The sequence below is a fragment of the Dermacentor variabilis genome, chromosome 9 (assembly GCF_050947875.1).
Source record: "Dermacentor variabilis isolate Ectoservices chromosome 9, ASM5094787v1, whole genome shotgun sequence".
Classification (NCBI taxonomy): Eukaryota; Metazoa; Arthropoda; class Arachnida; order Ixodida; family Ixodidae; genus Dermacentor; species Dermacentor variabilis.
Genome location: NC_134576.1, coordinates 21,973,179 through 21,998,693, shown reverse-complemented (window position 1 = coordinate 21,998,693; position 25,515 = coordinate 21,973,179). Strand labels below are relative to the sequence as shown.

The following is a 25,515-nucleotide window of genomic DNA, read 5'->3' as shown; positions in this document are numbered from 1 at the left end:
CCGAAGTCAGTCCGAAGCCTGTACTTCCCATCATTCACATGTAGGTTGAGGCAACGCTCATGAGAACCCCCGTGGACACTAGCGCCACATTTCCCTCTAGGGTATTTATTTAGAAACTCTATGGTTCTACTCAGTTCAGGATAGAGGGTGCTTTTTAGCACCATTTGTGCTATGTATCTATGGGGAACCAGCGCTGGATAGGCGGCGTGTCGAAAAGAGTGCGTTGCACGCCGCCCTGGCGACGAAACGCGGCATATTCCAGCCACACAACCAGACGACACACACACATACGCAGCCGTATTATAGTTCGTATGTTCCGTTTTCGCGCCGCTTCAAGTGGAGTTTTTGTAAAGAAGCTAGCGCCATCAAGTGAAGAAATGACGAAAGAAGCTTTTTAAGCTTCATATATTTTTCAAAGTGCGTCGCGACGAGCACGTGTGTTTCTTTAACGGTTGCGTCGTGTATCGATGCCATACTTGCGTGGCTGCTTGCCTCGCAAATCTAGCAGTTATGGCTCCGGTCGTGCTGCGCTATGGTTTCGTAAGTATTAGTTGGCCTGAAGATATTCCATATTTCTCTGGCTAGACATAAAAAATTCTGATGTTACTTCGCCACAGCAGTCAATGGAGAAGAAAGCTTTATCGCATCAGCTGACTCGCGCAAGCAAAGGTTTGAGTGCTCCGCTGCTTGATCCGTAACAATCCTGGCTACATTTAGCGCTAATTACATAAATTTGCCGGATGCATCTCAGCGCCGAGTCCTCATCTGCATGCGCATTTTTATAAACACACAGGTGGCCTAGTCGCGCGCGCGCCGGCACTATGCGCATACAACTCGTATTACAAGGCAGCTTCCCTCCCACATAATTTTTGGCAATGAATGGATAATTTTTACCTTTCGTATCGTTCACTTGGTGCGGTGGCGTTGGAAGGGGCTTGGCGGTGGCATTGCGAAGGAAAAATGGTACATATGCCGGATGGTGCATGCTATTGCTCATTTTGTTTCCGACGAAATACCGACTGCAGATTCTGCTGTTTGGTACTGTCTGCCATGGCTGACCGTCTTCACTATCGAATAAACCAAGGATACACGCGAAATTTGATTTAGAAACCAGCCCGACACCGCTTGACAAGGCGACAAGACGGGAGCTTACTCCGCTCGCCTGACTGCTTGGATCCAACGCCGCTTCCGTTCTTGTTCGTAGGGTTTAGATGGAAAGACGCAGAAGGATACATCCTCCCTCATCCCGACTTAGTTGTGGCACTTGTATACGCAACAGTATCGTCGGCGCCCTTTTGTTTTCCTTCGACTTTAAGGGCACGCAACGCAATTTTCGTCCGCGGGGGAGGTTGCATTGTGCACGTTCTGACCGCCAGGGCGGAGCTGCAGGCGCCGTGAAAACTCCAGCGCTGGTTCCCCATAGCAGCAACTCCCAGGTTTATGCGGACGACATGATGTTGCTCGCTAACAAGCAACGTTATTTTCAATGTCTGGCTAATATCTGTGGACAGGAAGGCAACAATTTAGGTTTGAAATTTAGTGTTACAAAATCAGCTGTTATGGTATTCAATGAAAACAGTGAACAGACAGTGGAGATACAGGGCCAAGAAATACCTCAGGTAACAGAATATAAATACCTTGGTATATGGATAAACGAAGGCAATGGATATATGGAAACACAGGAAAAAACCATAACAGTCAAGGGGAAGAGAAATGCAGCCATAATGAAGCACAGAGCACTATGGGGATGCAATAGATACGAGGTCCTCCGAGGTATGTGGAAAGGGGTAATGGTTCCAGGACTTACTTTTGGAAATGCGGTTGTTCACTTTAAATCAGGGGTACAATCAGGACTCGACGGGAACCAAAGGTCAGTGGGTCGCCTCGCATTGGGCTCTCACGGGAAGACGACAAATGAAGCTGTGCAGGGGGATATGGGCTGGACTAGTTTTGAAGTGAGGGAAGCTTGCAGTAAAATACAGTATGAAGAACGGCTGAGGAATATGGAAGAAAGTAAATGGGCTGGGAGAGTGTTCAGGTATCTGTACAGGCAAAACATTGATTCACAGTGGAGGAAAAGAACTAGGAAGCTTACCAGCAAGTGTGCGGCCTGTGGGGTGGGCAACACAGCAACAAAGAAGGTCAAGCGGAAAGTCGGAGAGGCTGAACTAATCTCATGGGTGGCGGCAATGGAAAAGAAACCTGCCATGAGTAACTACTTAAGAGGAAAAAACGAAATCAGGAAAGAAACCATTTATCATAACTCAAAGGGAAGCTCATTACTTTTCGAAGCGAGATCAGGATGCCTTAGAACACCTATAAAGTGAGATATAAGAAGGAAGAAGAAGCATATGCTTGCTGCGGTAAAGCTAGGGAAACGACGGAGCTTATTTTATTAGAATGTGAAGACGTCTACGCACCGGTCAATTTAGGCACCACTGGCCTCCTTGAAGCCCTTGGGTTCAGCGGGAGCAGTGGTAATTAAGCAAACAGGTCCGCAATAGACATTAGTAAGAGGCGATTGGAGGATTGGTGGAAGAAAAGTAGGGAAAGGACAAAAGACGGAGACGTACAAAAGCACAGTTCGCAATAGGAGATCAGAAAATTTGGACGTGGTAGTTCATAGTGTTTTTTTTCTTTTTTTCATTAGTTAACCTAGGTAGGATATTAGGCAGCATAGTAGCAAGAGCTTGGTGATGCAACCCACCGCCCCGTTCCAAAGGGGACGCTCATAACATCCATCCATCCTTCGCAGCGCCCCGTGGGCAATGCAAGAGCCCCATAGCCACCACTGCTGCAACGCTAGGCCTTGCTGCTTCGACGTTCGCCATGAAGCTTCTTGCCGTTGGGTGCCGTGTTTTTTATTGAAAGAATTCGCTGCTGTTAGCAATGGCACGGACTCGGCCTTTGTGGTCCTTGCGATTGGCTTAGATGCTTAAAAAGCACTGCGCGTTGCATAATGCCAGTTCCCGAAAGTCGGCTTCGCCTCTGTACAGAAATGTTACTTGGTGAAGCGTACGCAAACGTATTGCAGTGAAGCTTAACAAGTGTAGGAAGGGGCTATTGCCACGGGACGCAGTATGTATTCTTTAATTATACACGCGTTCACCTGGTATTTCCTGTCACAGTACGAGCACCGATATTCCGAACGCGTGTACCGACAGGCCTTCAGAGCATTTTCGAATGTGCCTGTGGCGGTTTGAGCCCTTAAGGGCAGTAAATGACATGCATTTATTTCTTCCAACTGGCCGATTTTATGGACGTTTTCGCGGCCCCTAGGGAGTTAAACAAGTCGGATGTGAACTGTGCAACTGACCAAGAAGTTGCTTCAAATGGTCCGTGGGCAAACGAGTGGAGGAAGGAGGACAAGAACAGAAAGGACCTACGCATTGAGGAATGAACTGGAAAGGAAACCTGCTGCCGCTGTTTTGAAGGACCTTGAGCTGATGCCGAGATGCAGGTGTCTCTCATCCAAACCAAAATAAACTCATTAACGCCGTGAAACACAACCTTGAGGTGTCGTGCACGGGCTGAGAGTATGTCAGGACAGTTGAAGTTGACTTATGAGTTGTTGAAAGAGAAATACTACTGTATTTTCTTGTTTTACTTATTCAGCTATTTCAGTTTTATGTGATATTGCAGTATAAAAAAACAGCTGCCATAGAAGTGTTTTTTTCCCAATAACAATCGGTAGGGACCCTTTATCAAATTTGTTGGGTCCCAAAAGTGTGTACTTTGCAATTGTATACATTCATTATGTTAAATAAACTTTCTATCTCAATTGTGACAAAGTTCGGGCCTCATACCACTTAGCTTGCTATCAGTTGATAGAACAGCTAACATTTGAAAATATTTGCTTTTGTATGCATCTCTTCTTTATTTGTATTTGAGAATGTCCGACTCGATTTGCAATTTCTTTCAAAGACATTATTTGCTGTGCATTTTACTAGCCCCTCCCTTCTATTCCCTTTTTTGAATAACATAAACACTACTCCTTAGTATACAAATTGGATTAGGTTGTTTGTTAAAATTTTTTTCATATGCTTACTAGAGAGTGGCAGCATTGGGCGATATAGTTTCAGCCTGTCTTGACATAAAACATAGTTCTGCATCAATCAGGGAATTTTGCAAAGGCACTCGGGGAAAACCTGGAAAACTCAGGGAATTTTGCAAAGGCACTCAAGGAAAACCTGGAAAACTCAGGGAATTTGGAAATGTCAACTTGCTAGACACCCTGTGTGCTGTCAAAAACAGAAATCTCCAATGCCGCAACCTCCAGCACCCTGTCTGCAAGGAGCAGCGCAGTCATCAGGGGGCAAGTCCCCCGCTGCGGCCAGAACCATAAACACATTTGCAGGGACGCGCTGCAGAAACAGTTGGCAGAGGAGGGAGTCGTCCATCTTCGACGCCTTCTCCCCCAAAAGCTGACATGTGCTGCATAGTAACTGCGATGGTTTGCGGTCACCGTAGTCTTGTACCATTAGGAGCTGTTGCAGGCACTTTTGCTTGGAGCAGACGGTGCTCTGGTTGAGCTTGTGTTTCAGCGTGTTGTACGGCTGCTTGGTTGGAGGGGTGAGGAAAATGTCGCATACCTCAGCTGCTTCGCTTGGTATTAGAGCTGCAATAATGTGATGAAATTGATGATGAAAATGATGAAAAAAAAACACGATTCTCCTGGTTGGAAATTGGGCTTCCACTTGCGCAAACCAAAGAACAGGGTCTGCAGGCCAGAAACACTGGAGCTTTAGAGCGACGGCCGAGACGGCAGGATGTTCCTGTAGTTCGTGGGGTCTCTCCATCGGAGTAGCATCAGTGGTTGCCATTCCGCTTATCGTTGTTGTTTTTGCAATGAGCTGGCTAGCTGTCCAGGACATTTGAAAGCTGTAGCGCTTGCTTTTCAAAACTCCGGATTACCAGTTATGTGGAGGATAATTATATGGCCATGTTAAATTCTTGTACTATTTATTTAATACGTATACATGATTGTGCGGCAAAAGCCCTGTGAGCACGTCTGTTCTCATCAGAAGCATCTGGTCTACTTCCCGGGTCTGCACATAACCTAATCTAGAGTGTACTAGAGAATGGTCGAGTGAGCCGAATGACACTCTCCCGCTGAGGCACCACGTGTAGAAAAATTGTGCGAGGGCTCCGCAAGTGAACTGTACTAGAGCAGAGATGTGCTTTGTGGCATATTCAACGTAATTTCAAAGCGGGCACTGAGACTGATTGCATGTGCGCGCTCTTATAATGGTGCTGTATTTCAACTGCAAGTTTATATTGACACCTTTTTGCTACGTATACTTATTTGAGGCCTACAACATGAAATGCTATACAACATGACGCCCTCAATTTTCCTGTCATTGTCAAGTGCTAGCATTCGTTATGCTAGTGAGCGCGCGTTCGTTGTGTGGATGCTGGTGGATGCCAAGTTTTTCTTGCAGAAAATCTGGGCAGTAAAATTTTTTTATGGTTTTACTTGCTTTGGTGTACCCGTGACTCTTTTCAGCCGGCACTAATTGCAGATTTAGCCAGGTGAACTGCCATTTTTAACACTGTTTTCCATAGGCAGAATGTTTTCATTTTTCCAGAGGGTGCTGGGGCCCCGCCAGCTTTCCCCCCCCCCCACACGTGTGTGTGCGTGTGTGTCTATACAGGGTGCCCCAGCTAACGTGGACCAAGATTTTGAAAAAAACCATACGTTCTTCAGAACACAAATTGTGTGGATGTTGTTAGCGTTTATCTAAACTTTCAGTATCATGTTTTTGCTCGTACTTTCTTAAGTAATTAGCCGAGATGAATTAACTTTTTAAATATAGCTTGAGGCGTTCAGGCGTCAATAGGAAAGTTGTGGAGCTTCGCAAATATTGCCTAACCCAGGTACTTCCAATGAAATAGACTTAGCGTGGCTGTTTTTATTTGGGGAAAAACTAAAGCCCGCAGAGTTTAAGAAATGGCACGTGACAGCGCGCTCTGTGCACCTGAATGCGCCGCGATTACAGCGCTGTCATGAGTGATTTGTAAAAACATCGGCAGCGCCGCGCCTTCCCTTCACTTACGAAAAAGGGCTTCAACCTTTGCTCGGCTCTGACATTACCAGCAGCGGCTGGCAACGGCGCTCTAAAGAAGCGCTTTGTCAGCAGCGGCTCGTGCCTGTCGCATAACAACGCGCCGTCATCAGCCGTTTATTCCGATATGACGAGAAGATCAATTTTTTTCCAGCGTTCAAGTCGATGCGGAATAGAAAAATACACACAAAATATGCATCATACATCTGGAACCAGTGTGAGAGAGAGCATAATTTGTTACAATGCCACTTTTCTTCAAAGCTGTGCCAGCGGCTAGATGCATGTGGGCTCGACTGTCTATTACTGTCATGCCGCGCAACCGTTTCGAAATGTTTGTTTGCAGCGCCTAAGGCATGCCTTATTCAAACGAGCAGAAGGCGAACATGGTCTTAGCCTTATGAGTGGCATGGGGTGACGAGAGGGAAGCTGCCAAGGTATACCGAAATTGGCAATGTGGGGGAAGACCTAGCGCGAACACAATTATGAGGAGTTACTTGACGCTGAATGAAATGGGTAGCTTCAAATAGATGCGGCACAGAAAGGGGACCATCAGTGAAGAGGCTAAAGGAGACATTTTGGCTTTCATGACTGCAAACCCTTGATTAAAATGGTGTATGGTTTACTGACAAGAAGCGAGGTTCAAAACATCAGGCATTCTTTTTATTCTTTCCCGTTCAGGTAGCCCCCGGCTGCACGTGCTCGTGATTACGGGCTCCCTCCAGGAAGGAGGCGCTTCTTCTTCTTTGATCTAAGACTGTGCTGAGATTAATTCAACACACTCCCGGCCGCCAGATCACTCGTTCAGCTCGAGTGAATAAAGTTTTTGTATTGGTCTGGTGGTAATAACTCCTTGCTGTTGAATCTTGCAAGAGCAGACATGGCCATCAACACCTTTGTAGACTTCAATAACCCTTGCGAGTTTCCACGTTTGTCGAGGCAATTTCTCGGCGTGGACTATGACAATATCTCCTGTCTTTATTTCGTTGGTTGGTGTCTCATGGGAAAAGTACGTTGATTGAAGTTGCAGCAGATATTCTTTCATCCCCCTCTTCCAGAAGTTCTCAGGCGTTTCCTGTAGGCGTGTTGTCAGACAGCTTCCGTGCGCGTAACGTCCACTGACACGTCGTTGCTGCCCTGTGGTAGCGTGATTAGTCTCCGTCCTATGATGAGGTCTGCTGGTGTTAATGCGCCAGGTTCTTCGCTGTCCGACTCAACGTAGGTGAGAGGCCTCGAGTTCATGACCGCTTCGACTTCTGTAAGCACAGTCATCAGCTCTTCAAAGTTAAGTTGAGCTTTGCCGAGAACCTTTCTCAGTGGAAGCTTGATCGTCCTGACTAGACACTCCCACCAGCCTCCCATCATGGTGCGCCGGGTAGAATAAACTTCCAAGTGATACTCTTCTGGCTCAAGTATGCTGTTACATCCTCTTGGGAAAGCAACTTAAAAAGCTTCTCTAAGTCTTTTAACGTCTTCTTAAATGTTCTTGCATTGTTTGAATAAATCACGTGAGGTAGACCCATTCGCACTGTGAAGCATCGTAAAGACATGAGGAATGCTTCTGAGGTCATGCTCGAAACCAGTTCCAGGTGCGCTGCTCAGGATGTGGCACATGCGAAGAGCGCTGTGTAACATTTTGTTTCTCCCGCTTGAGTCACAAAAATAGTGGTCGTGCGAAGTGAACTCCAGTGACTTCGAATGTCGTGCTATAGGGGCAGTTGGAGCGTCGCCAGGGCCAATTCTGCAACATCTGCACGTATAGCAGCCGTGTATGACTTTCTTCACTATTGTTCTTGCCCGGCAGATCCAATAGTGCTCTCGCAACTGTAACAGGGTGTCTCTCACGCTTACCTGTAGTATTCCGCAGTATGCTCGCATTGTCAGTAACGTATAAAAGTGATGATCGTGCGGGAGGATGACTGGGTGTTTTACCTCCTCAGATGCGTCAATGTGCAACAGGTGCCCGTCGACCTGGAGGATGCTGTCGACATCCAACAACGGGTTGAGGTCTTTAATGCGAGAGGTTGCCTTTGCTGATGTACCTGTTGCTATCGAACTTATATCTTCGCTGAAGGCTTGCTTCTGTACATGTCTGATCCAATATTTTTCTGCTTCAGTAATCTCTTCGGCTACTAAAAAACGAGTGTGTGCTCTGTTTTTAAATCGGCAGTGTTTGACGAATCTGAATTTCCATGCAGTGACCCTGAGCAGCTTTTCAATTCTGCTGTAGCTGTCGGTGTCCAGAATCGATGTCAACATTGGGTAGTATTTTATCAGGTTTGCTTCAAGCTGTCCCATGAAAATGTTGGCATATGTGGGCCCGAATGGTGCTCCCATACTAGTGTTGGAAAGTTTTCAGGTAGTGAATAGAATCAAATTCAAAATAGTTGTGTGTGAGAACTAACCTAAAGAGTGACAGGTGAACTTCAGGAGTGCGCGCTTTGGGATTGACTGCGAGGGACTTCGATATGGCTTCAATTCCTTCACTGATGGGTATGCTAGTATAAAGGCAGAAACATATAAAGTGACTAGAATAGCGTGGTCAGAAAGGATTTGGTTGAGATTAATGCCGTCGAGAATTCAAAGGAAGTGGGGCATGTCTTGAACAAAAGATGGGAGAGTGGTGGGGATCTTTGACAACTGGTGATTTAAAAATTTAGATAGTGACTCAGTAGGTGTGTTGTTAGACACTATAGGCTGACCTGGGATTTCTGCTGTAAATATTTGTTCTATGGGAAGCTTATGTGTTTTAGGAAGATTGTTTCACTTCATTGTGTCACAGAGCCAACTGGCCCACTACAACAAGTTATTGTAAAATGTTAGTGAAAAACATAGCTTTCAGTTCCTTCATTCTGGCAGTTTGTTCTTTGTTTACATTACTGCTGGTTTCAACTGTGAGGAGAAAAAAAAGCAATGTTTAATCACTTGAAAGGTGACCTAAATGAAATTAGTGGATTTGTCAAATGGTTTTCAATATTTATTGAATCAATGTTTTTTTTTTTTCACATATACCTCCTCACACAATCCTATGCAGATGCTTTTCTTGTAAAGGGGCCATAAATGGTAGCCCATCTGGCTAACTCTTGCATTTTTCTTTGCATCCCAGGACACTACCAGGCAGGAGCTACCCAACTGCAAGGTGTGCATCTCTTTTGCTCTCCTTTATGACCGAGTGTCAGCATGCCCTTCTCGCATAACCAAGGCTAGCTATGCAAGCACTTGAATGGGGATGTCCTTGGGCTTCTTAGCAGGAATAGTGGTATTGACACATGTGCTTGCTTGTGTTTTTTCATTGACTGTTTATCACCGGCTAGGAAATCTTAAGAAATTGTTGCTCAGCGTAAGATGTGCATTCGTGTACAAGAACTTTCTCGAATGTTGTCGCAGATTCAGACTGCTGTTTTTGTTGCCAAACCTTGCATAATCAGATTGTGAATGCAATGCAAATAGTGTTGTACATTCTAGAACACACACAAAGTTTTGTTGTCATTTCTGGCCCTCGGCATCATGGTGTTGGGGCCCTTCAGGGAGCTCTAAAAAGCTAGCATCGCTTCCTAATAATTTCTTGTGGCATCCATTTAATAAGGATTTAACCCAGCAAGCTGGGCAAGTTGGTGACTGAACATATTCCTAGGGCTGGGAAGCGCAGCCCAGACGAAAGACAAAAGGAAGAGCACAACACGAGCGCAGAATCACTCGCATTGCGGTCGTATCGTGCACTTCCTTTTGTCTTCTGTCCGGGTTGTGATGCCCACCCCTAGGAATAAGAAGGATTTGACACATTCCTGAAGCCACTACAAAATATGAAGCCCCCTCACATTTTCTCCTTATTTCCTACATGAAGTGAAGCTGAGTAGTTGCTGGGCTAGTTGGTTCATACTGAACCATTTCAGACCACAAGATTTAAGTGCAAAATGAAAACGGAAAGGGTGAGGCAACAAGGTGAGCTTTCAGTTGTTTATTCTGCTTACAAAGACATCCAGTATGTGTAGAAGTGTATGCACACTGTGCAGCTATCTAAAAAAACTCGCATCACTGCACCTGGCTCTCAATAAAACATCTCTCTGAAGGAAAGAGGGCAACGGATGCATGTCGCCTAATTATTAACCTAAAAAGCCTCTAATAATTATTCCCGTGCCACTGTATCTACCCAGAATCCTTATCTTGTCGTGGCTCACACACTGCAGTCGGGCACTGAAGTGTGAATGCGCTTTGTCTTTACCTTTTATTAAAGACAGCTCACATTCGTTGACACAGCAATCGGTCTGGCTGACATAGATCTTACCACAGCCACAAGATAACAGAATCTCATAGATGACTCCAGTGGGGCATTTTCCATACAACCTGGTGTACTTCTTAGTGCAACCATGCGTCTTGCACGACACAGAGAACAAGATGGGCACGTCATGTCTTTTTGCTACCTTCTTTAGGTTGCACCTTGTTTAGAATGAGGTGCAAGTTTGAGCATGCACCCAATAGATTCCAAGCTTTTATTCACCTTACCAACAACATTATCTGTGTGCTTTGTCCAGCTCAGGTTTTAAGTCAGTTGCACCAAAGTACTCATATTCTGCTACCCGAGCTAAGGGAGCACTGTCATGCATACTGTCTTCAGGAAATTTAGACATTTGCCATTTCTTATGTGCATTGTTTAATATTTTATGCAAGTACACATTGAGCTTAACTTGGTTGGCTACCAGTGTTATTTGACTAAAATTTATGCTGGTCTGCAAACAGTCTGGCTTGAACTGATGAGTCAGCTAAAACATTAGGAACAGTGAGGGTTTCCGAGCACTGAACCCTGTAGCACCCCAGACGTAACACAACCTATGGCAGATGAGCAAAACGTGAACAAGGTGAATGCAGGAGCCAACGTTTCGACAAGTGGACTTGTCTTCTTCAAGGCGACATATGCTTTCCCCGCCACAGTCTTTTCTCTAACCTATGGCAGAGTGACTTTCTTGAATGGTACCAGTTAGTTAGAAAGGCCTCAATCCAGTGAACAACATTGCAGTTTCCCAATACTATTTCTAATTTCATTAATAGTTTCTGGTGACTAACAATATCAAGTGCTGTTTTAAAATCTGGATAACTGATATCAATCTGTCCTCTTCTATCAAGCAATTCACTGAGAAAGTGTGTAGTTTCCACAAATTCTGTCTCCGCCAACAGGCCATCACGACATCCATACTTGAACTCACTGAAAAACTTGTGATACAGAAATTTTTGAAGTCAGTTGCACCGAAGTACTTGTATTCTGCTACCCGAGCTAAGGGAACACGGGACAATGTTTAGGTAAATATAAAGGCTTGCATGTATGTGTTACTGTCATGCAGACTGTCTTCAGCAAATTTAGGCATTTGCCATTTCTTACACGCATCGTTCATTAATTTTATGCAAGTATGCATCGAGTTTAACTTGGTTGGCTACCAATGCATTAAAATTTATGCAGTCTGTTTATGCAGTATGTCTGGAGATTATATGTTCGAACTAGGCTTGTATGAATATTGGATATTTTCTAAGAATTTGATTGAATATTATGCTACTCGATATTTCAGTATTCATAGTTTATGAAATACTATATTTCAAACAAATTATTATACATATATTTTTTATGTATTATTCACACTCCCAATTAAAACACCCTGTAAATAAAAAAAGTATGTCCGTATAATTCGCAAAAATCTATATGTTTGTTGAGTGTTGAAATGTTTGTCCAGATGTTTGTTGGATTAGTCTTCATTTCTGCCAGCGGTTCTGTTCCCTTCCGCTGCTGTGAAACCATCCAAAAGGTGGTTTCACAGCAGCGTAGGGTGCACTGATGTGATGCAAAATTTGCACTGGCGCGAAGCCACACCTCAAGTCAAAATTTTACTGCTAACTTTTTATAAATTTTTAGTGCGTGTTATACAGGCACTGAAAAGAAAAGGCCATTGATGGGGTGTACTATAAGTTCGGTGACAGACACCTGGCAAAACAGCGCTGGTTCCCATTGGACTATGAATGTCCACAAATATCCAGAGGACAACAATTAAAGGACATTCAAATGTCCACCAGTCATCCGCACATATCTGCTGGATTTACTGTGGATATCTCTAGCAGTTAAGGTGTGACTAAAAGGGGCCGTCCGGTTAAGGTCCCGTGGATGCCTACAACAGGCTATTTGCTCTTTTAGAATGGCCACAGGACATCCATGGGCTACAAATTTTACGAATATGGGATGTCTAAGGGTTGTGAATTTTTTTATTTCATTGTATTTATACTGACACCGACGTGGTCTTCCGCCTCTCAGGTCAATAATGCCATAACACCAGTATCATTGCAACATCCACATGCATATTTTTTTACTGCAATATGAATGCTGGAACACAAACAGTTACGGCAATGAATTTATTGGAGGCCCATCATACTGCTGTATAGCCAGGAGCAGACACTTTTAGAGTTTATTTAATGTACAACAGCAACATAGAACGGTCAACATACAAGCTTCCATATGTCAGGCAGCAAGCTGGAGACCATAGCACTTATAAGAAACTGCGGACAATCCGCTTAACATAAGTATTCTTCAGGGATGCAGGTCTCGGCTGCTGCCCAGGTTACATGACATGTATGAAAAGGAGGTCAGCAAACTGTGGTCCTTTATAGTCTGGTCTTTGCTTTTTGGCGATACTTCAGTCAGGCTGTAGCTGAAACATTGATAACATCTTGACTGTCGCCAATTTCAAGAAATAAGTGCTGCTATGGATGAATCATGTAGTCACACATGTTGAACGTACTCAAGTAAGTAAAATATTTTTTTTATAGCTTACAAACAGAAAAACAGAAACAGAAAGCAGAAAAATCTTATCTCATAATTTAAGCCAAGCCTTAGCCACAATGTAACAGTTGAACAGAACTATATAAATGCATACACAACGACTACCAAACAACCACAAAGGAGATGGTGGGCCATGCCTTGACTAACCACTTTGCTAGTGATACGACTTGTTAGTGCTACCTCGGCATGTGACTTGTAAAATAACCTAGCACAGTGAAGCGCGACTGGACGAGGACAGAGAAGAATTTCGGCACACACACAGTACTAAGTTTTAATCACAAACTTAAATTTTTACAGCTGCACAATATACATACATAACAAGGTTATCAAGGACAAGAGTGTCAACATTTAAAGGCACACACCAAGAAACTGAAATATGTCAAAGCAGCTTAATCGCAATTCTTGTGCTCTTGCACGGCACTGCACTTTTGCGCAGCTATCTCAATAACTTGAGAAGCTGCATCTCTTTTTCTGATAATGCCACTGAAGGCATGTTCACACTTTTCTTTCATCTATAATTTTTTTTCAATTTCATAAGCCTCAAGAATTTTGAAAACCTTAACTATGTTTACTGATGTCTTGTCCCTTATGGTATGTATGCATGAAGTACCTGTAGGCAATGTCATAAGATTTTTACACTTAGGTTTTTACTTTTTATCACGAGGTTCCTGTAGGAGGTTTATTCGATTCAACTAACCTTCTCTGTACCTTCAGCTCCTATTAAAGGGACACTAAAGGTAAATACTAAGTGTCTGTGGACTGTTTAAGTGCCATTCCAGAAACCTCGCAATGCTTGTTTCCTACCCAGAAAAGACTTAGTTTACGAGAAAATTGCATCTCAAGGGTCCAAATATACCTTTTTCTAAATTCAAATCTCCCGCCATCATACATAAGGATTGGTGACGTTGCATATGCCATCACCACCCTTTGCTGCCATCGGTGAGTAAAACGGCGCCCGACAGACTACGGTACCAAGCCAAGACAGAGCGGTGGATTCGCCATTGCAGCTGCTTTTCGGTCAAGTTGCCTAGACCGTTTGGGCATCCCGCGACATCACATGGAAGTTGAATTCTCTGCTACTTGCAGTTTGTGTGAGTTTCGTGAGCCAGCAAAACCAGCACAGCACTATGCAATAATGAGACTACTGAAATGTGCAAGCTTGGAAGGCACAGAGTCGAGTGAAAACGAAACCTTTCGACCACCCCCCATCATTGTCAAGGGTAATTTCAATGATTTCTTCTTCCTAAAAACGAAATAGAACTGAACAAGTAGCATTTTATTTCATCTTATAGTACATTACAAGGATGTTTTTTGCAATGAGTGGTTGAGTACTAGCGACAGAATTAAACTGAGGAGTGCCTTCATCATAGGGCAAGTGCTTGCGTCCCGGAGGAATCTCTAACCAGGTCCTGCATTTACCTCAATTTCTCGATTATTAAGGCTCTGTTCGCGATAATATTGACAACTTTAAAATTCTTGGGCACTAATCTATCACTCTAGCTTGATTTAATATTTGCCTTTAGTGTCACTTTAATGGTGTACTGCACCTAGGCTTTGAATTCCCCGAGGTGCACCTTGCACTCCTGTGTTCGATTGCGCGGTGCAGTGCACCCTTAAACCTTGCACTGTGTAGGTGCAGCCCAGTGCACCACAACTGGCACCACCTGCACCTTTTCATTTGTGGTGCCGTGCATATTTCTGAATCGAACAAACCAAGAGGCAATAAGCCCGTACTTCCATTTCCATCTGCACACTTGAAACTTATAAAATGCAATGTTATAGACAGTCTTCAGAATAGTGTTTGCCTGAGCTCATGGGGTGCATGTAGCACAAGCTGGGTTCCAGCAGAATGTACTGACACGGACAGAAAGGGATGACAGCACACACGGTCATGTGTTGTCGACACACTAGTGTGTGTCATTGTCCCTTTCTGTCCGTGTTGGTATGTTCTGCTGGAAACCTTTTTTTTTTAAATAGAACCTTGTTTACATAATTTATTAATGAAGTCATGTGACCACAACGTTGAAACAAGTTTCCGGAGCCAGGCTAAGTGTCTGGTCTATTCTGGTTACCCCTTGTGACTATTGACCTAAGTAGTGGAGGGTTTGAGTAAAAAATACGGGTCTGATTCGAATGTGTGCAATGACACTGCCACACCAAAGAAAGTGGCGATCGTACTTTACATAGACAGCATCTTGCATAAAGAGTCCGCAGGGACGCAGTTTTTTCTGCTCCAGAACGATTGCAGAGGATCTGCAAGAAAGTAAACTCGGACAAGGTACAGACAACTGCCTGTACCACAAGACATTGCAAGCAATTTGTCAATTGCATGCGGAATGTTGTTTACTTCACGCAAATGTATGTATATCAGTCATTCAGGCCATTATAATAATTAGAGGCTAAAGGAGCATCGTTGTAATGTCACAAAAGGTATTTCAGGCCATCTAGGCATGCATTGCTAGGTTTGTGGCTGCGTCCCAGTCTTTGAAGAAAGTACTATTTCAAAGCAAGGCCAGTGCAGAATGATAAGAGAAACTCTTGAGGCTTATGAAATTGAGAAAATGAAAGAAAAGTGTATGAGCACGCCTACGGTGGCATTATCAGAAAGAGAGATGCGGTTTCTCAAGTTATCGAGACAGTAGTGTAGAAGTGCAGTGCCCTGCAAAAGTGCAAGCAGGTTGTGATTAAACGCTTTGACACGTATCGGTTCCTTGGTGTGTGCCTCTCAATGCTGACCTTCTTGTTTTTGTTTTCAATCGTCCAGTTCTGTATATATATTGTGCACATGCGAACATAAAAATTTGTAGTTGAAGTTAGCAATGTGTCTGTGTCAAAATTTTCTCTGTCCTCATCCTGTTGTGCTGCACTGTGTTGTCAGGATCCTAACCAACTAGCCTGCAAATGTGCTTTAGCTAAAATAACATGTTTTGAATGAGCTTTCACAATCTAGACTCACTGTCGTCATTACGCTATGCAAGCATGGTATGCGAGCACCGCATCTGTTGCCAGCTTGTGATTTCAATGGCGATGACACTGGGTATGCTGGCGCAGTAAACTGTTACTGTGACAAACCCTGTAAACGCAGTTTCATTTTCATACTTGACTGCACCGCACAGGTACTTTTAAGCTGCACAATTTCATTTGAAAAAAAAAATATATGTTCGCTTTAGAATCTGTTAAAAACTGTAATCGTTCACTGTGAGCTACCGTTCTTACTAGAAAATTTTTCCACGGTAGTCCAAGAATAGGCATTTTCAGCAGAGGATGATGTGCGATGGTCGTGTTCACTGTCCCCCAAGCTCTGCGAAGACAGACACTGCTGCTGAAGGGGTCGCAGTTTAGGTCAGCATTGCTGTCGGGTGCACATGTGCTGACCAATCAAGTTTGAATTATCTGGCGAGGGACAATTTTAACTTGGAAATAACGTCTGGGCCCACAGAAAATCATGGGAGCCAGCATGAACCTTAACAAGATAAGATTACCCAGAAATTGAATTAAGTTGAGTCGAATTTATGGAAGTCTCCTGTAGTAGCTGTCAGCATGTTGGCTGACAGCTACTCCTCATTGTGCCTTCACCTCGATGCGTTTCTCGGGCCATTGCCATTGCCTGCAGCCTAGTCTGCTTTTCACCTGGTCATTCCCTTCAGGCTGTGTGAACACAACCTGTGAACATGTGCTGCTGCCTAAGGGGACCACCGCTCTTGTTGTGAATATCGATTGGGGCTGCTTCCGTTGCATTCTCTCGCACTGTTCCACCATCAGCCCGAACTGCTTGCCCTGCAGATTGAACACTTGTTCACAGGACAGGCTTCCCTCTTCGCCCACATTTCAATGAAAGCATATGGCTCATTATGTGCAGTTCAGTGCTGCCATGAATAGCTAGCCCAGCCTTTCTGCATGCTCTATTTGATGGCCCAGAAGGAAATGGAGAGGCCACGTCATAAGCTTCATGGTAACAAAGGATGAAGGGTACAACACGTTCTTCATCCTTTGCCTTAGTGCCAAGTTTTGTCTGTTACAATGAATCCAATCCAGCTAACCTAACTTGCAGTCCCAATAAAGCCTCATCTACGATGACACAGCGTCCCAGTCTACATTGGATATCAAATGGCAGAATGTATTTATACCCCAGTCACTGATATCTTGCCTGGGAAGCTGGGTGTGAAAGGGATTATTCTTTGCCTTCTATAAATAAAACAATGGCATATGGTCACTGATTTCAGTGTATGAAAAACCAGCATTCTATAACTACTCAAACATACTAAGTAAATGGAGACTCACTGCTGGAGTCAGATGTGTAGGAACACTAATGATGTTAGTCATGTCCATTTGAGTGAGCTAATTCTAGGAGATTCATTGCACTTAAATGAGTGGAAATCACTATAATAATAAAAAATCACCAACACTTTAAGGAACAATAAATGACAAATCACTATTGAAAAGCATGAAAAAAATTATTTATGGAGCCAGACGGGTCAACAGAGCACCGTAGGAGTGGTTCATAATTGTATACAATTATAATTGCTCAGCAAGAACAAAGTATTTTACAGTGTACAAGATTTGTTCAATAACATAGATTCATTGCAGCACAAAGCATCATTACTGTGGTACTTATTAAAGTGGACTGTATGTCGACTAAGTTAAAATGCACACTTGTTTGTATTCAACCTAATGTTAACAGACAATGATGCCATATCAAGTACCATTTCATCACTCTGCTGATTTCATAGAAATTTATTCTCATTGGAAACTGAACACATCACAGTCATCGACGGGCAGTCTGTTTCCAACAATGAAATACCATTTTCTGGCAAAGCCAATGCTTTGTTTTCTTGTTAGAATCCTTTTGAAGCTGACCGGCCCTTGGGCCAAGGAAAGGGCCTCATGTTGAAACATCAGCTTCGGGCAAGGTCTCAAGCGTAGACAACCGTGGCCGCAGCTGCTCCCTTGCCAGCTGCTGCAGGCACTGTTGCTTCTCGTCACGTGGCCAAGTCTACCTGCCACCATCTTGGAATAAATGCGGCTGACACAGATGTAAGGCAAAAGAAAAACCCTGTGTCTGGCCTTGTTTTCTTGCGACTCGTTAGCATAGCTTTTTCCAAGATGATGAATTGCCCAAATAATGGCCTTCCACGATATTCTCACAAATCTGCAGGAGAGCAGCTAAGTGCGCTCTTACCAACGACTACCATATTGCTTGTGCTAGAAATATTTAACACTGGAAGTTGTGAGCTTTTAAGAAACATTGAAGTCATCTTTGCCAAAACTTGTCTTTTTTTCTTACCTTTCCTCGTAAACCGGGCAGACCAGGAGTACCGTAAGTTGCTTCATTTTTCTCTTGGCCCTTCCTTGGTAACAATGATTTATGAGTGTTGTATCATGACATATGTTTGACAAAGCTGATGAGGGATGGCTTCAGCTTGTGCAGAATGTTGTCTTCAGTACCATGTTTATACTGAAAATGGTACTTGGTGCTTCACACTCATGTGCCAGTCACTGAATGTGCGTACCGTTTAATGCAACATAGACAACCAAAAGCAAAAACAGTAACAAAGTAAATTTACACCAATTGGACCTCATGTCAATCCTGTGCTGGTCAAACTTGTGCTATCACAGGAGCCTCACTGATTAGTGCAGGAATTGCAATCATTTGTTATAATGATGCTAGCTTCTTACTAGCGGTCCAAGCTGTATATCTGCACAAGCATTGCATGTCCTCAATCCCAGAATAGTGGTGGTTTTGCTCCGAGCAGCAGCGAGACCCTGACAATGTGCAGATTCTCAGTGAATGTATACTGATGTGAGGGGCAAAGAATGCATGTCCAGTATTTCTCTTACGTGTAATAAATGTGGATGTGCGGTCAGCAAAGTCTGTTTTCTCTTACATGCCCAAGTTAGTCTGTCATGTGACCCAAATGTAGTGTGGGCACATGTCCCAAGATGTACTGGCTGTGGTGGCTTAGTTGCTTTGGCATTCCACTGCTAAGCCCAAGGGAGCAGGATCAAATCCCAACCTCGGCGGCTGCATTTCGGTGGGGGCAACATGCAAAGAAGCCCATGTACTGTGCATTGGGTGCACATCAAAGAGCCCCTGGTGGTGAAAGTTCATCTGGAGTCCTCCACTATGGTGTTCCTCATAATCATATGTGTCGTTTTGGCACGTAAAACCCAAAAATTTAATTCAAGGTCTTTCTTTTTCTGAAATGTGAAACAGAAAGCAGTGATCAGTGATGCTGTGCCAATTGTGCCATATTGCACCAAAGCATCAAGCTGCACAAATCGGCGCCAAAACACTAATCTCGAATGAAGTTTCAAAATTTATCAGGATGTATGTGTCTGCAATGGCAACCACCCAACCATAGACATGCATTGGCTAGTACTTAGCCCTGCAATCCAAGCCTAAGCAATCTGTTCCAGCGTGGGTGTCCTTGGAGTGTGGGTGCGTTTGGTGGCATAATTCTAACCAGGCCACAAGAAATTGAAAACCGTTTTGTGCTATACAGTGAATACTACTGCTTTACAGCGACGCTGTTGGACTCTAGTTGGTCAAGATTTTTCGTGTCCGTTAGCAAAAAAAAAAAAAAAAAAAAAAATTGAGCGAAAAAAAGTGCATATCTCCTGCAGAATCAGGTGTACAAAACACACGTAAAAACCACATGATGGATAAGGCTCCTGTGAGCAATGTGAGGCACATTCCTTCGCCCCACATGTGTTCCCAGGGAAAGATTATGGTTGCATAAGCTGTGCCAATGGGAAAGGGGCATCAGCATCATACGAATCAGCGAGTCACGTCACCAAACTTCATATATAAAAGGGAGACCCGCTTAGCAACTCATTCAGTTCATTACAAGACTGCTATGGGTAGACCACGTAAAGTTAGAACTCGCGAAGAGCTGCGTGAATATGATGAGTGTCAAAGAGTGCAAAATCGTAATGCTCAACAATGGTGTCATGCTAAGACTAGGCAGAACAATAAAACATTTCATATCCCCATCGACAGCGTTTGAGTGGTTTTCTAACAGCTTCGCTGGCCATCCACTTTTGCAAGGTTAGGATAGCGAGTCAATTTTTAAAAATAAAAGTGTTACATGTTTGTGTATATGCAGACCAGCTAAAGATGACTTGATCTGGTGCTCATTTCATGGAGCAGTCAGGAAGGAAAGCCGCGCTGGATGAACAAGGTTGCACAGTGTGCTCAGCGTGTAGCCCATCAGCTTCGTTATAAATTTTAGCACTTGATTTTGTGCCCTATTTCTAAACATATTCCACACGTGCTCCATGCCCGGTTACCGGGGTGATAGTACGCCGCACCGACAAACGATCTGCTTGCTTTCATGAAACGTCTTGGTCACAAATATCCCATGGAAACCGCAATCGTCACTCAAATTTGCAGTCAGGCTACATTATTTTTTGCGCAGCCACACCACACTAAATCAGGATCTTGCCACTGCAGAATGCAAGCCAAGGACGTGAAGTTTTGTATTTAGTCAACCTTAGCAGTGAAATTGTGTTCATAACACAACAATAATAACACTTCCATTTCAGATATCCACTGTGCTTCTACTTTCAATGCTTATTTTTCTTCTATATTCACCACAGAAGATCAGCCTTATCTGCCGGACTTATCGGAGCCTAAACTACCAATACATGTCACCAATAGAAACAACAGTTGAAGGTGTCGCATGCCTGATAAATAACCTCAAGCTAACCACATCCTGTGGCATTGACGACATTACTTCTAAAATTCTGAAAAACACCGTCATAGGATCTAGCAACATTCCGTCTCACATCTTCAGGCAATCTTTAGAGACTGGTGTGCTGCCCTCAGACTGGAAGATAGCAAAGGTCATACCCATATTTAAGGCAGGTAATAAACATGCACTAGAAAACTACCGTCCAGTATCATTAACATCTGTATGCTGCAAAATGCTAGAACATGTAATTGCATCAAATGTCTGCAGTCGCCTAGAAGCCAACAAATTTTTCTTTTCTAATCAACATGGATTTTGGAGAAACTTCTCTTGCGAGATGCAGTTATTAGAATTAGCAACTGATTGACATACGAACATGGAAGAGGATCTACAAACTGATTGTGCTTTTCTAGACTTTTCAAAAGTGTTTGACCTCGTAGCACATTGCTGTTTGATTTTTAAATTATGTGCTCTTAAATTTTATTCTCTTACACTAACATGGATTTGCAATTTCCTTCCTAATCATCAGCAATTGACAGCAGTTAATAATTTCTCCTCTTTCGCACATTATTTCAGGCATACCACAAGGCGGTGTTCTTGTGCCATTACTATTTCTCATATACATTAACGACTTACCGAACAGCATTTCCTCACACGTGCACATTTTTTCGTACGACTGCATTCTTTATCGTTCTGTCAAGTGGGCCGATGATCATACAATCCTCCAAAAAGTTCTAGAACTTATTGCTTTTTAGTCTAATGCTTGGATAATGAAGCTTAATGTCGCCGCTCGCGGCGGCGTGGAACGGTCTGTGGGTACTCGTTGCCAGTGTGACGATCCCCCCGGGTTCGTGAACAAGGGAGGGCTCGAGGCACCCTCCATTAGACAGACACTCTGCAGAATGGTGGTGACGAACGATGACTGACCGCCGAGCAGCCATGCACGTTGGTATTTATTGCGATGCGGTGACCATTGTTGCCTACCGAGCCTGGCATGCCAACTAATATTATGCCCGAAGGGTCGTCACATCCTGTAGTGTTAGTCAGAAAGAAAGACAACAGACTGCACTTCTGTGTAGATTATAGAAAGTTTAACCATGTCACCAAGCGCGATGTTTATATATTGCCACGCATCGACAACGCATTGGATCGTCTACAGCATGCCAAGTTTTTTTCTTCATTGTATCTTAAATCAGGGTATTGGCAAAACGAAGTTGATGAACAGGATCATGAAAAAACAGTGTTTGTGATACCTGACGGGTTTTATGAGTTCAAAGTTCTCCTCTTCGGTCTATATTCTGCACCTGCCACCTTTCAGCAGATGATGGATACCGTGCTTGCTGAGCTCAAATGGCAAACCTGCCTCGTATACTTGGATGACGTCGTCATGTTCTCGAGCACATTTGACGAACATCTCGCACGACTCGAGAGTGTCCTCACTGCATTCCCTACTGCCGGCCTCACCATCAATCCTGAAAAATGCTACTTCTGGTTCCAAGAGCTCAAATTTCTTGGCCAAGTTGTTGGTCCTACAGGCGTCCGACCAGACACTGACAAGTTGGCTGCCGTCGCTGAGTTTTCGCCTCCCACATACAAGGCTGTCCGACGCTTCCTTGGTTTGTGCGCATATTATAGGCACTTCGTCGAGGGATTCTCGAGAATTGCTGAGCCTCTGACACGGCTTACACGCCATGATGTGCCTTTCATTTGGGCGGACGAGCAGCAGCAGTCGTTCAATGAATTGCACAAGCGTTTGCAAGCGGCCCCAATGCTTGCTCATTTTGACGAAGACGCTGACACTGAAATTCATACTGATGCCAGCAATGCGGGTCTCGGCGCAGTTCTTGTGCAGTGGCAAGCTGGTTCAGAACACCCCATTGCTTATGCAAGCCGCAGTCTCACCAAGGCTGAGAAAAACTACTCAACCACTGAAAAAGAATGCTTAGCGGTTGTGTGGGCAACTGGTAAATTCTGACCCTATATGTATGGTAGACCCTTTAAGGCTGTCAGTGATCAACCACGCCCTGTGCTGGCTTGCCAACTTCAAGGATCCTTCAGGCAGACTAGCCCGTTGGAGCCTGTGCTTACAAGAGTATGACATGATAGTTGTCTACCGATCTGAAAGGAAGCACAGCGACGTTGACTGTTTGTCACGCGCACCACTCCCTACGACATCATCGGACCCTGACCATGACTCGCCATTTGTCGGCGTTATCGACGCCATAAAGATCGCTGAGCACCAGTGCGCTGACCCTGAGCTGCTGCCGCTGATCGAGCACCTTCAAGGATTTGAAGGTGTCTTACCTCGGTCGCTCGTGCGCGGCTTATCATCGTACCCTTTGCACGACAACGTCCTTTACAGGAAAAACTGTAGAAGTGGTCCAAATACGTACCTCCTTTTCGTGCCGTTGGCGCTGCGCCAAGACATTTTGTAAGCCTGCCATGATAAGCCATGCGTGGCACACCTTGGATTCGCTAAGACATTAGCAAGGATACGGCAGAAGTATTACTGGCCCCGGCTTTTTTATTCTGTGCAACGGTACGTGAAGACCTGCAGTGATTGTCAGTGCCACAAGAAATCACCAGTTAAAACGGCTGGGCTTTCTCCACCCTGTGGACCCTCCTCAAGCACCGTTCCAACAAATAGGAATGGATCTACTCGGGCCATTCCCAGTGACCTCTGCGCGCAACAAATGGATGGTCGTTGCTACCGACTACTTTGGTACGCCGAAACCGAAGCTATTCCACAAGCAAACTCGTATGAAGTGGCCAAGTTCTTTGTATGCCATATCGTCCTATGACATGGTGCACCGTCTGTTCTCATACCGAATGCAGTACAGCATTTACAGCCGAACTTATGCAGGACGTTCTCCAGCTGACACATTGCTCTCACTGCAAAGCACTGCGTATCACCCTCAAACCAATGGATTAACGAAACGTCTGAACAGAACGCTGGCTGATATATACTTAAATATACTTACTTGATAAATATACTTGATATATACTTAAATCTAGAATAATGTAGCATGCCCACAATGCCGAAAATGTGGTTGAGTAATAGGCGACTTGCAAAATAGTGTCCACCCTTTTCCGTACGTAGCCATGGCTGTACCATGCACTAGAAGATGTGGCTGGACAACAATGGTTATCTCCACTGTTACCTGGGCTGCAACAAGTCTGGTTTACAAACAAGACACACAACAGTGTGCTGTCTTGTTTTTGTTTGGCCCTGTTTTTGGCACTGTTTTGTTTTTCCAAGTCATTTACCAGCTAGGTCATCGACATACATTATCTAAATTCATCAATTCGTAAACGAAATTTCAGTTTGAAATATCATCATTTCTTAATATAGCGTATGGATGGTAGTGTGATTTGATGTCTAGTGGATGCACACCTTAAATGATGAAAAACTTTTGTTCGAAGTTAAGTAAAGTGTTTCGGCAATGCAGAAACGTGCATCCTCGTTGTTAAAGCATTCTTGTCCAGGGAATTCTAGGAGTTTGTCTTTGCGTTGTTTACCACCTCCATATATTTACTGCAGTAAGGTAGAAAGATGGGTGAGTTAGAAAGGGTATATGCTTATTAATCAGCGTTGAAAACAACAGAGGACACATATTTAAAGGGCAACTCCGGCATTTTTTTAACCATACTAGGACAGTGTCATTTTCAAATGGCATTGACAGTCCTCTCAGGATGAGTCGATGACGTCAGGTCCTACACTACCATAATGTCAACATGCAGAAAGCATGTTAAACATGCAGTACCCGTGGCACTAATGCCAAACAAGCGAAGCTGATGATGTCTCCTGATGACACAGGGAGCTCTTACAGATTTTCCTAACTAGACAGCGGCTATTTCAGCGACGATTTCAGCGGCGGTGGCGGTGTAGTCTCTGATGTCACAAACACAGGGTGGCCAGTAAAGAGTTGTGAGTTGGGAACGCAAGCAATCTTTAAAATTCATCTTCAGGAAAACTAAATGACTTGCAGCCGTATTGCTTGGCAAAGGTAATCAGTGTGCAAAAGAGAACGTATATTCAAAATTTTATTAAGATTGGTGGACATCGAAAAATTTGTGGAGTTGCCCGTAAGAGGACATGGGAAAATGGTTGTCTAACAGCAGTCGTCCTGTGTCCTTCTAACTCAGTGGTCTTCTGTTGTTTTTTGCACTGATTAATAAGCATATATATATATATATATATATATATATATATATATATATATATATATATATATATATATATATATATATAGAGAGAGAGAGAGAGAGAGAGAGAGAGAGAGAGAGAGAGAGAGAGAGGTGATGAAGGTGGAGGAGTTATATGGGGGCCTGCTGTGTTCCGAGAGCTAACAGCAGCAGCAACAAATTACTCTCACAAGAACAATGTTCTTCTTTTGGCTTGCATCCTCCTCCTAAACACTATGCAAAGCAATAATTAACATAAAACCAATGCCTTTAAGTGCTCCAGTATGGATATTAAAGCTGTAAATTAGTCAATCAGTGATGACACCATCAGATTTTAGAGAGCTTTGTACTAGCTTGATCTGTGAGAAGTACGCTCCTTTTTTTTAAGCACTGCTTCAAGTATTCTCAGTGGTTGTGATATGCAGAGTGATCATTCTACAGTTTTACGTAATTCTTAAATATCGCCTGTTGGAGATAACATAATTATAGTCCTTGAACTGGATTATTCAGAGAGGCAGACATTACTTGCACGAGAATTTTAAATACATATTCAAGTAATAGACAAAAATTCACTAATTATCTTCTTAGTTAATTACTTTACAGCACATATGGCAAAATGCGAATTATAGAGTATTCACTTGGAATTTCCAGAATTTCCCCAGTTTGGAGATATGCACCATCAAACTTGCCGTAAAAATGCACTGTTGTTCTACTTTATTTTTAACAACATGCTGTTTTATGCATTGCAGCACAAGATTAA

The 25,515-nt window shown here is 43.7% G+C and overlaps 1 protein-coding gene across 10 annotated transcripts in view; it reads left to right on the top strand.

Moving 5' to 3' along the window:
- The window catches only part of Cadps (calcium-dependent secretion activator 1), a 618,572-nt gene that overhangs the window by 261,883 nt on the left and 331,174 nt on the right, over positions 1–25,515 (top strand). For 8 of the 10 annotated variants that reach the window (XM_075704042.1, XM_075704047.1, XM_075704046.1 and 5 more), the window contains 2 exons: positions 9,169–9,201; positions 18,185–18,196. In XM_075704042.1, coding sequence (XP_075560157.1) covers positions 9,169–9,201; positions 18,185–18,196 — 45 coding nt within the window. The remainder of the gene's footprint in view (positions 1–9,168; positions 9,202–18,184; positions 18,197–25,515) is intronic. The other 2 variants (XM_075704043.1, XM_075704045.1) reach the window with 1 other exon arrangement.